General features: G+C 52.7%; 1 protein-coding gene across 2 annotated transcripts; it reads left to right on the top strand.

The window, feature by feature from the left end:
* Positions 1-5,527: 5,527 nt before the first annotated feature.
* Positions 5,528-12,031, top strand: LOC124651801 (outer envelope pore protein 37, chloroplastic-like). 2 transcript variants are annotated; one of them, XM_047190834.1, is made up of 7 exons: positions 5,528-5,983; positions 6,397-6,543; positions 8,595-8,684; positions 9,072-9,242; positions 9,327-9,421; positions 11,514-11,634; positions 11,753-12,031. In XM_047190834.1, exons 1-7 carry the CDS (start codon positions 5,606-5,608, stop codon positions 11,882-11,884), a joined length of 1,134 nt encoding a protein of 377 aa, XP_047046790.1. In that variant the 5' UTR covers positions 5,528-5,605; the 3' UTR covers positions 11,885-12,031. The 2 variants fall into 2 exon arrangements, with proteins under 2 accessions (XP_047046790.1, XP_047046791.1); XM_047190835.1 differs by lacking the exon at positions 6,397-6,543 and having other exon boundaries at positions 5,531-5,983.
* The last annotated feature ends 10 nt before the right edge of the window (positions 12,032-12,041 follow it).

Genomic DNA, 12,041 nt, shown 5'->3' with positions numbered 1-12,041 from the left:
ACTCCTATTCGAGATTACGTGTTATTTATATAAATCTCTATGCAAGCCTCATTTTATACATGGCTTAAAATAATTTGCATGCAACATAAAATCATGTATATTTCCCAATCTTGGAGTTGGAGATCTTCATTTTGTTAGGTGTACATCCCACCGCGGATTAATTTTAAATCTCTCAACTAAGAAACTGAATTGTGTGTGTATCTATTATAGAGATCTTTCAATTTATCGCCGCATTCTCTTTGACTCGTTTGAGTGCTTGTAATCGTTGATAGATGGTCCAAAGATTTTTTTTATAACTTTTTTTACTCCAAAGATTTTTACTCTCATAACTTTTTTTATAACTTTTTTTACTCTCATGCCAGCTGAAGAGAGAGAGAGCGAGCGTAGCAGGCGACCCCGCGCGCTGCCCTACGCGCCCGTCGCCCGCCACTCCGGCGGCGGCGGTCTACCCCCGGCCCGTCGGCCTTCCCTCCGCGGTGCCCTGCTCTCCACCCCTCCCCCTCTCCCCCGTGGTCGCCATGGCTGAAGGGCGCACCCCCAGATCTCGGCGGTGGTCGGACATCGCCGACGAAGAAGACGAGGAGATGGCGATCTCGGAGGCCTCCTCCAAGCGCTCCTACTCCGACGTGGTCAAGGACGGCTCGTCGAGCCCGGCACGCGTGGCCTCTCCCGAGGTCCTGCAGCGGGGTGGTGCGTCCAGCTCGCGCCCGCAAGCTGTTCGACGCTTGGCTTCTGTGGTTTCGCACCCTGTTCCTCCGAGGGCTGCGGGTGGTGGTGCTCAGCAGGGGCTTGGTGGTGCGCAGCAGGGGCATGGTGGACGGCGTGGCCCTCAACCCAAGAGGCAGCGCCACCGTGCTCCCCTCCCCTCATACGTGGTGCCGCCGGGCGTGCCGGCGGGGTTCGCCGGTCTTTGCTTCAACTGTGCCGAGCCGGGCCATGTGGCTGGCATGTGCACAGGCCCGCGGCGCTGCCTCAACTGCAAAAGCGAGAAACATGTGGCCCGCAACTGCACGTTGCCCGTTGCTCCCGTCGCCGGAGAAGTGGCTGTCGGCGCGCCGCCGCCGCCTCGTGGTGGCCCTCCTCCTCAAGCGCGGCCCCCTCCCCCGCAGCGGTGCCGGACGCGGGTGCCCAGGGGGAGCGGTACAGGATCCCGGCGCGCCAGCGGCTTGGCACAAGGGGCGGGTCTCCGCCGCCGCCCCCTCCTCCGGCCTTGCAGGGCAGGTTGGGTGACCGTGGTGCGCCGGCCACCGAGACGCCGTATGAGCGTGGCCTGCGGGTGGAACGGGCCATCCGTGCCGAGCCGCCGCTGCGGCCGGAAGAGCGTGCTGAAGGCCGCTCCTTTCTTGATCGCGAGGCAGTCCGGGAGCAGATGCTGCGTGGGGCGGCGCTCCGTTTCGTTGCAGAGCTTGTGCCTGAGGTGGAAGAGGCGCGGCCGGCGCGAGAGCGAGGGATCATCTATAGGACCAAGGAGGTGGAAGGGGCCGAGAGGGCTCTACGCTGGGGCTTGGTGGCCTTCGTGTCGGGCACACGGCGGCTGGTTTCTGGCGCTGCGGCATCTGCAGCTATTCTTGAGAGGTTCCCTGAGCTGGATGGGAACTTCTCTGTGCACACGTTCTGGCCGGCTGAGCTGCTGCTGGTCTTCGATTCCAGAGCCATGAGAGATACGCTTCTCACCTCCGCCGCCAACCCCTTAGCAGAGACTTCTCCCTCAGGTTCGGAGTCTGGAATCGCCAGCTGCAGGCGACGCGGCGCTGCTTCCGCTATCGGGTTCACCTTGAGGTGGTTGGCGTACCCCCGATCGCTTGGAGCATGGACATCGCGAAGACGATCTTAGGCTCTTCCGGCTGGGTGGAGCGGCTGGGCTCGGAGACAGCCAGCCGCGCCGACCTTGGGACTTTCTGCATCACGGCGTGGACCGACGACCTGGCGTCGCTTCCCCGCTCCAAGCAGCTGTGGCTTGCCGAGCCGCTCCGGTTCGGGGGCGACGACGATGATCTTTTGCTCCCGGTGGAGGCCCTTGTCCCAGAGGAGGTGGCGCTGCTTGCCTACGACGCGGACGTCCACATTGTTCGAGTGGAGGACACCGTCGCCGCGGATACTCGCTCCTCCAACAACAGCGCTCCAGGTCCGGGCCCTGATGGTGGTGACGCAGGTGGGTTCGACAGCAGCCGTCGCCAGGGACCTCCTCCTGACAATCGCCGCCATCCCCCTGCCTCACGTGGTGAGCCGGCCGCGGCGCGCGGTCTTCGGTGGCATGGAGGGGCCGAGCGGAGGGTGGCTTTGGGCCACACCACCTCCGTGCTGCCGTGGCCCTCTGTCCCAGTGGTTGATGCTGCGCCCTGTCTGGCTGCTGCTGCTCCTCTCCGCACGTATGAGGGTTGGCACCAGCGGGAGCCAAGGGTGCTGGAGCTTAGGCCGGTGGAGCCTGCTGCTCCGATGGCCCGTGGTGTTGACGACGTTTCTGTCGGGGGCTTTGAGGGCTTCGACCTCGAATGCAACCCGGCTCCGTCCTCGCGCAGCATCCATGACTCTTCCTCGAGCTCTGCTTCGATCCAACCGTCCAGCCCAAGGGGCTGGCCGAAGGCTCAACCGGTGTTGTGGGCTGCCGACGACGACCCCCTGTCCCCGAGGGGGCCCCTCTCTCCTACCGGCTCTGTTGGCTCCCTTGACTCGTGGTGCTCCGGCTACAAGCCGTACTCTGGCTCCCCCTCTCTTTGTTCACAGTGGAGCTATCGGCCACGCCTCCGGCGGTGGTGCGGGCTGTCGAGGTAGAGGAGGGGGAGATCGTGGAGGATGGCGTTGATAGCAGGTCGTCGCCGGTGCAGGAGCCTATTCTCGCGGCGCGGACTCCGCCGCCGGTGGTGACCCCGGCTGTGACCCCGTCGGGCTCTGGTTCGGTGGACTTGCGATGTGGTTTGGCGGCCTTCCGCGAGAAGTGCAGGATGAAGAGGGCTTCCCTCCTCCATAGTGTGGCAAAGCTCATGGCCAAGGCGTTGTCCTCTCGCCTTGCACCCAGGATGGAGGAGTTGGTTGGCCCTCAGCAGAGTGCTTTCATACGTGGGAGGTGCCTCCATGACAACTTCCAGTTGGTGCATCATACGGCCGGAAGCTGCATGCGCTTAAGCGCGATGCCATCCTTTTGAAGCTCGACATCACCAAAGCTTTTGACACTGTGGATTGGGCATTCCTCTTAGAGGTGATGTCCCGGTTAGGCTTTGGCCGTAAGTGGACCTCCATGGTGGGCGGGCTGCTTAGCTCGGCTTCCACCCGCGTGTTGGTCAACGGTCAGGCCGGGGCGCTCATCTTCAACCGCCGGGGACTCCGCCAGGGTGACCCCCTCTCCCCTTTGCTCTTTGACACGGTGATGGATGTTCTCCACCTCATGTTTGAGAGGGCGGCAGACGTGGGCTTGCTCACGGAACTTTCCCCTAGTTGTTTCCGGCATCGCACCTCAATGTATGCCGATGACGTGGTCACCTTCATCAGACCCACCAGGTTGGATCTCCGACCTGCGCTCAGATCGTGGAGGACTTTGGGGTGGCATCGGGCCTGCGCACTAACCTGGCCAAGTGCTCGCTTCACCCCATTCGCTGCTCTCAGGAGCAAGTGGACCTGGCCAGCTCTATCCTAGGCTGCGAGGTGGGCTCTTTCCCTTTCAAGTACTTGGGACTCCCCCTTGGACTTAGAAAGGTGACAGCGGCACAGCTACAACCCGTGGTGGATAGTGCGGCCAATAGGCTGCAGCCGTGGTGTGCCAACCTTCTCACCCGTGGAGGGAGGACCATTCTGGTCCAGACTACTCTCTCGGCAATCCCGGTTCACGCCATGATGTCTCTGGACATCCCTCCGAAGGTCATTGAGGCGTTGTTGAAGATTTGCCGCGCCTTCCTTTGGAAAGGGCGGCGAGAGATATCGGGTGGTCATTGCTTGGTCGCGTGGGACAAAGTGGCTTCCCCAAAGCTGCTTGGGGGCCTAGGTATTCCGAACCTTCGCCTCCTCAATCTTGCTCTTCGATGTCGTTGGGCGTGGCTGCAAAAGGTGGACCCGTCAAAGGCTTGGGCGGAGTTCAACATTCAGCTCCCCAGCCTCTGCATGGCGATCTCGGACGCTGCTATTTGTTACACGGTGGGCAATGGCGACCGGGCTAGATTCTGGACGGATCGCTGGCTTGACGGGGCCAAAGTGGCGGAGATCGCTCCGAACGTGGTTAGCATGGTCTCGAGGAGGAGAGCAGCAGCATGCTCGGTGAGGGAGGGCCTCTCGGGCCAGTGGCTTCGCGATTGTGGCCCCGACATGAGTGCCGAGGCTCTCCCAGAGTTTTTCCTTCTCTGGCAGAGGCTGGCCAACTTCCACTTGGACCCCGAGCGAGAGGATTTGCCTCTGTGGAGATGGTCGCCTGACGGTTGCTACTCCGCCAAGTCGGCGTATGGAGCCTTCTTCGCGGGACAGGTGAGGGCTCCTATCTCCGATGAGATTTGGCTCTCCCTGGCTCCCTACAGTTGCAAGTTCTTTGCGTGGCTTGCCGCAAAGAACCGTTGTTGGACGGCGGATAGACTTCAGAGACATGGCCAGCCTCGCCCACCGGCCTGTCCGTTGTGTGACCAGGAGCCAGAGTCACTGCAGCATCTGCTCCTTGGCTGTGTGGTGTCGCGGGAGGTCTGGTTTTTGGCCCTTCGCTGTTGGGGCAAGGAGGACTGGCTCCCAGCGGCGGACACCGAGCTGCTGGAGTGGTGGTCTTCACGTACCTGCCCGGCGGCCCACAGGCGGGACATGTGGACCGCGATCATCCTAGTGTTATGGTGTATTTGGAGGCACCGGAACGATGTGGTCTTCAACGGCGTGGCGGCTTCGCAGTTCACCATTAGAGACAGGATTAGTCTGGAGTTTGATAGGTGGCGGCTGGCCAAGCTCTTCCGTGGCACCCTTTTTGTTTTTCTTGATCCTAGTCTTCTCCCGTGGCAACTAGGAGAGTAGGCGTGCCTGGGGAGCTACTCCCCCTTGTGGGCAGCATCAACTTTGCCTTCTTTGGCTTTCTTCTATGCGATTGATACACCTTTCCATGGTGTATCCTCGAAAAAAAAAACTTTTTTTACTCTCTCCGTCTACAAGAGGATGTTTTAACTTTGACGTATCTACACCTATTTTAGTACCTAGATACTTTTAAATTTGTCCAAAGTTAAGATATCTTTTTATAAACGAAGGGAGTACTTTAACTTTTGTTTTACTGCTATTGAAGATTATGAATACTCCCTCTGTCTCATTAAGTTTGTCCGTCTGAGGTTTATTAAAATTTGAATGTATCTATTTGTATGCCATTAGTGCATGTCTAGATACATGAAAATTTTAATAAATTTCAGATGACTTTGGTGGAAACAGATGGAGTAGATGTAAAAGAAATACGTACTACAGTGGTACAGTGCATAAGAATCCGGCCGTTGGATATCTTTGGAGTGAGTGATCTGGAAAACGAAATAAATCCCCGTCAACGATTGGAAAGAAGCACCGTATCCGTATCCTTTCTGGATTGCACTGCGCACCAGTGACGTGTCCTCTTCACTCGCTCCCTCTTCCTCCCGTCGCCACCTCTGTTCCATTCCATATCCGCATGGCGGCGCCCGCTCTCCTCTCCGCGCCGCCCCCAATGGATGAGGACGGCATCACCCCCCACGTCCGATCAAGCCCGCCCCCGCCCCCGCCGGGGCGCGGTCTCCTGCGTGGGCGCCCGCCCATCAGGGTCACATCGGAGTTCGACAGCGAGCGCCAGCTCTTCTCCCATCGCCTCTCCTGCCGCGTCCTCGACGGCCTCGCAAAGCTCCGGCTCCGCGTCCACCATGGGGCCGCTGGAGGAGCCCTGCCTCCCGAGGTTGCGCTCATGGCGCGGAACTTCTCCGTCGTCGTCGACACCGCCTCCCGCGGTGCCGTGCTGCGAGGCTCAACCGACTTGTCCGGCTCGCTGCGACTTCGCGCGGCGCACAACACCAAGGTGCGACCTCCGCTTTTCTCTTGATTTGATTCTACGGTGTGTGTGTGTGATGACGTTGCTCAACGCTGCATCCGAGAATACAGAAGCGCGGTAACTAAATGTTACTGTATATACTACTTTCTGCTGGAAATGATTCTTTTGGTTAAGACATCAATGAGATGCATCATTACAATTCTCAAGTTGATAGTGATGCTCATTGAGAATGACCAGAGGGTCAGATGGTTAGCTCGAGTTGGTGGCTACCCCGCAACCCGGGTTCGAATCTCCTCGGACGCGGATTTGCGGCTCATTGAGCTTCTTCTATAAGAATAAGCCCTGGGTGCTAGTGCCCATGGGTCTCGTTTTTTGATAGTGATGCTCATTGTTTGTTTATACCGATAATGTGCGGTTTCTGAGACTGCCTTATGTTTCAGAATTACCAGAATGGAGAGCAATCTTATGTTCACATCGGCTGTTCGACACACTCTTTGTCTATGTCTTGTGACTATGAGTACGACAATTCCATTGTTTCTTGCATTCACATGGATAAGTACTTTCAGTTGAAGTACGACAGTAGAAAGGTGTGTGCTCTGTACATAGAGAAGTTGTTCCAATCATCACCCTCACGTTTTCCAGTAATGTGGTTTCTGAGAAGCTGTTTTATGAAGCTATAGTGTAGTTTCTGAGTCTAATTTTCCCTCCCAACTTCAAAACCGTGAAGGCATGAACTTTCCATGCCTGAAGGGTCAAAAGTGACCATGTCCAATGGTGGTTGTGCCATGTTGGCTGCCACACCATCTACTTCACCGTTTTGGTAGACGCACTGCATACCCGTTGAAATAGCAGCATGTTAAAAGCACCGGTGAAAGAGAGAGATGAGAAAGAGAGGGCTTATGGGCAGGTCTCTCCAGTACATATGACAGTCAGGAATTAGCTGGTCACTTTTTAACTCACCAGGTTCTTAACTTCCACGATTATTCATGGCATCCTTGAAGCTCCTTTGTAATCTTTCAGCATTCTTCAGTGTCCGCTAGGAAAGGACTTTATTCTATTCTCTAATACCTGAGCTGTCTTTAGTTCACATGGATGAATGAGTTATGGCAAATACTTCCTTTGTTCCAAATTACGAGATTTCTTGGTAGGGTATGCTAGCCTACCAAAGCTTCTTACGATTTAGAATGGAGGTAGTATTAACTTATGAACAACACTATCTGTTCTGTAGTATGTATAGGCGAGCCCTGAAAAGGTTCTCTGATTACGAAATGATCCTGAAAAGCCTTCATGTGTGTATTAAAAAACATTTACTTTTTATTGGCAGAATGACCTAGCAATTTCAGTTTCTTTGGCACAAAGAATGCATGCTGATGAAAATCGTGCATTTAACTTTTTATCTGAATTTTGCTAGACAATCCTCATCAGTTATGTTCATGATATAATAATCTCCACTTCTGCAGTACATCCTACTGCAAAATGAGATGGTATTTTTGTTATCAAAAAGAAACTGCTCAGTCTATGTTACCTATTTTTCACCTTTTAACCTTTGAGGCTTCTTCATATCTTGTGGACTCCTATTTATATATCTTCTGTACCTCCTAGCATTTACATCAATTAGGATCTTTCCCTACTATCCTGAAACAAAGGGTATTATATACATAGTTGTTCAAAGTATTTGCCTGGAAGGCACAATAATTGTTTTAGTCTTGCCATGTCCTGTGAAAACCAAAGGAATATCGTGTTTATTCCATGAACACAGGTTATCTGTTCAAGGTTGGGTTTTTGTGCTTGACCATCGTATGGATACGACTGAACAATGAGAACAAGATGCATCTGATTCCTGATTGGTCCTTTCTGCATCTGATGAGTAACAACCATGCACTATGTTACTCCGGTTCAATGAAAAAGGTGGCAGAGAAGTGAATCGCTTTACATTTGCTGCTATATGAGGAGCGTTTCTTGTCAGGGATAAGGTGCATGCAGCATGCAAAGCTATTTTATTCTACCTCTCTCCTTTCCTTTTCTCTCTGGCAGGTGGCCCTCATGTGCATGCTCCTGAGTCCTGACACAGGCTTCGTTTGAACCACATCAATTTGTTGGTTCGCTTCTTCTATCTGACACAATGAATCGGTTCTCTGTTATGTATGGAACCGATTCAATGGACGTTTTGGTTCGCTTTTGACACACATAGTGCATGGGTCTAATAAACATACCATCCATCTGCCAGCTAAAATAATCCCGTGTTCTTTCTGCATTTCTGAGATGGTAGTAGTGCCCATCCAAAATTGTTTACATTATCCTATCATTGCACAGCATCACCAAATATTCCACAATTTAACAACATGCACTTTATAGTATTATACTTGATTCTGCCCCTTCACTTATATGTGAGCTAAATAAATATATTAGGAATGATTAACACATGGCCAACATACTGTGTTTCTTATTATATTTAGTTCTTCAAAATAATGGAAGGCGTAACCACTGGTAGAAAATAACAAGCCAATCTATATCTTCTGTTGTTCTACAGTGTGTAGCATTTATTGTGCTACACATCTATGTAGGTTTTTTAGAGGGCAAATATCCATATAGTTGTTACACAATTGTACAAGATATGTGATAACATTTTATTTTTCAGGAGGGACTAGGAGAAGTGGCAGTAACTACGAATCTGGGAGATTCACCATGCAAGATTGAGTTGTCATCTTTGGTTCCACCTGATGGATTGGTCAGTATTTTTTACTTCGCAAGAATAGTAGTTGTCTAAAAGATATTGTTATTTCTAAAGTGAAGGCGTCTGCAATCACAAAAAAATCTTCCGATGTATATTATCATTTCTTTCTTGTGTTGACAACTTTCTCAGAACCTGAAGTCCTTGGTACTAATGACCAGATGAACAACACAACCTTCTTTAAGCTTAAGGATTAAATTGATTACTTAGCTATAACTTAATACTAATAGATGTCTCTTGTTGTCATTCCTTTTTGTGTTGATAATTTTCTTTGAAACTGTAAAGTCCTTGTGGTATCAATGACCATATGAACAACACAACCTTCTTCATGAGGATTGAGTTCATTAATTAGATAACTTGATAATAGATATATTTTGTGTGTAGCCAAGAGCAACCTTTGTATTTCCCAATGGCGAAGTTTCTTTTAAGGAGAAGAAATTGGATGAGGGTGATAGAATTTTATCAGTAAATGGTTTAGTGAAGTCTCATGTTCTGAATGGAGTTTGCACTGCATTGTACAATGATAATGTGATGAATATTAAGTATCGCTATAAGGTAAAACACCTCTAAGCTGGCCTTGTTTAATCTGCATTTTCTCTGTCATGCTGCTTGTAATGGATCCTTTGTTTTATTTTATAGGATGATGAGCTATCATTTATTCCCAGCCTCACTTTACCGTCAAATGCACTATCCTTTGCATTTAAGCGCCAGTTAACTCCTTCAGACAAGTTCAGGTAAACAAAGATGATACAAATTATGGCCACCTTTGTGTTGAAATTCAATTACTCCAGGTACACAGCTAGGCTAGAAATTCAGAGTAGTTCTACAGTTTGATGTACCTATCTACACAGCTGGGTACCTAGCTAGGTTAGAAAAGAAATATCATGTGAGCCTCCTGGATGGCAGGATCCATGAGACTATTGCGAGCGGTGCACATGTAGCCTTGCTCTATGTTAGAGTACGTAATGGGCTTGGGCTGGCGGTATAGCCCGTTAGTCTTAGGGTTAATTAGAGATAAGGGTTGCTTGCTTAGGGGTCAAGTAAACCTCTCTATATAAGGAGAGGAGACGTATCAATCTAATCAAGCAAGAATTAAGAAGGAAATCTCTTCCCTCTTGCCACCGGCCGTGGGCAAGGCCCTCGGCCAGCCCTCTCGCGCCATTCCTCTAGCAGCACCATAACAATTTGGTATCAGAGCTCCGGGTTCGATCATGTCCAGCCATCCCACCACCACTGGCCCGATGGCCACCACCACCGGCGCCCCGCCCAGGCCGGTGCCGGCCACCTCCACCGCGCCGCTTCTTGGCGCCCTCACCCCGGAGGAGATCGCCGGAGCAATCCGCGATCTCACCACTTTTATCGAGGAGATCCGCCTCTTCCTGGCCGGTCCCTACGGGCCGCCGCCGTCGACGGTGCTGCTGCCGTGGCAGCCGACGCACCAGGCGGCCTCCGCCGCGATCGCCGGGCCGCTGCAGCCGACGCTGCTGTTGTCGTCGCCGCCACCCGACGCCGGGCTGCTGCAGTCCCCGCTGCCGCTGTCCACCATCTCCGGGCCGGGCCCTACCTCGGCGCCGGGGGTCCCTCTGCTCCAGCAGCCGGCCGCCTTCTTCCCACCGGGAGGCAGCAGCTGCTGATGCCGCCGCTGCAGCTGCTGTCCTCACCGACGCTGTCCCTGCCGTTCGGTGGGCAGCTGCCGCCGCCACCAACGCCGCCGCTGCAGCTGCTGTCCTCACCGACGCTGTCCCTGCCGTTCGGTGGGCAACTGCAACAGCAGCTGTCGTTGCCACCAACACCGCAGCAGCGGCAGCAGCCGCCACCGACGCCGTCCTGCCCAGTGTGGGAGTGACCTTGGCCCCGGGCTCTACATCGACACCGCCCGGGATGCCCTTCCACCAGGTCCGTTTCCCTCCGTCGCCGTCACCGCTTCCGGATTGGATCGCTATCCGCCACGTGTCGGCGGCGGTGAGGCTGTAGGCTGCTGCGCGCGGCCTCCTAGTGCGTCGGCGTGTGCGGGAGATGCGTGATCTGCAGCTGCAGCTCCTTCAAGTTGCGCTTCGTTGCGCAACGAACCCGATCTCGTCCGCTGCGTCGGGGATCTTGGGCGTGCGGTTTTCCCCACGGACGGCGGACATGCTGTTTTTTCCACAGGCAGCGACCTCAAAGTCTACGCCATCGACAGTCATCCGACGGGGAGAAGGCATGGTGTCACCGACAGGAGCGCACCGCGTAGCACCACTGCATTCCGCCGTCGGCCGCCGCGCGGGTTCCTTTTGTCCCGCTGGTTTCCATGGGATCCAGGTGGCTGTACAGGTGCACGTCCGACGGACGGATGGTGTCCACTTTATGTTCAGGGGTCAACAATAAAGCGTCACAGTCCATTTCAGGTTAAGAGTAATAAAACAAGCCGAGATATAAAAGACTCGTTTTTATTGATTAGGTTTGTGTTGCGTCGAGTAATGGTTTGTTTAGGTTGCAGCTCGAGGACGAGCTGCATGTCCAGGTGGGGTGTAGTGTTAGAGTACGTAATGGGCTTGTGCTGGCGGTATAGCCCGTTAGTCTTCGGGTTAATTAGAAATAAGGGTCGCTTGCTTAGGGTTTAAGTAAACCTCTCTATTATAAGGAGAGGAGACGTATCAATCTAATTAAGCAAGAATTAAAAAGGAAATCCCTTTCCTCTTGCCACCGGCCATGGGCAAGGCCCCCGGCCAGCCCTCTCGCGCCATCCCTCTAGCAGCACCATACCACTCTACCTTGTGATGCACAGGGGGATTGAAGTACCCTGTTTATATGTTACCTCTGTTGCTTAACAATACTTATAATCTTCAGTTACCGGTACAATTTTGACACAAACTACTGGAGCGCTGTCTATAAAGGAAAGGCCAGTAAGCATGTCAAGTGGAAAGCAGGTTATGAGTCAGACGAACGGCTTGGATGGGCATCTCTTTGGGTAAGGCATTCACTCATAATTGAGCCAATTTAGGCCGTGATAGGAGTCAAGGTATTTTTTGTTATATATATCTGCATTGGATTAATGTAGATCTGCATAATGTAAATATGTAATGCAGATTGGGGACGCAGGTGGCAAGACAAAGGAGGCCCCCCTGAAGTCGAAAATCCAGCTTATGCTGAAAGTCCCCCAGGACAATATACATAATTCAACTGTAATGTTCCGGGTGAAGAAAAGATGGGATTTTTAGTTTGGATATTTATTGTGTAACGTGCACAGAGAAGGTGAAAAATAATAACAAATGTGAATGTGTGTTCATTTTCAGCGCTAAAATGGGTTAGCAAATAATGTGTTATGTCTGCCCTCCTTGTGGCCAATGAAAGGAAGCATTTTTTTATAGACGTTTA

This window comes from Lolium rigidum, chromosome 5, assembly GCF_022539505.1.
Source record: "Lolium rigidum isolate FL_2022 chromosome 5, APGP_CSIRO_Lrig_0.1, whole genome shotgun sequence".
In the NCBI taxonomy this organism is placed as follows: Eukaryota; Viridiplantae; Streptophyta; class Magnoliopsida; order Poales; family Poaceae; genus Lolium; species Lolium rigidum.
Note: the sequence above shows the minus strand (reverse complement) of the source record. Positions and strands in the feature narration are given on the sequence as shown.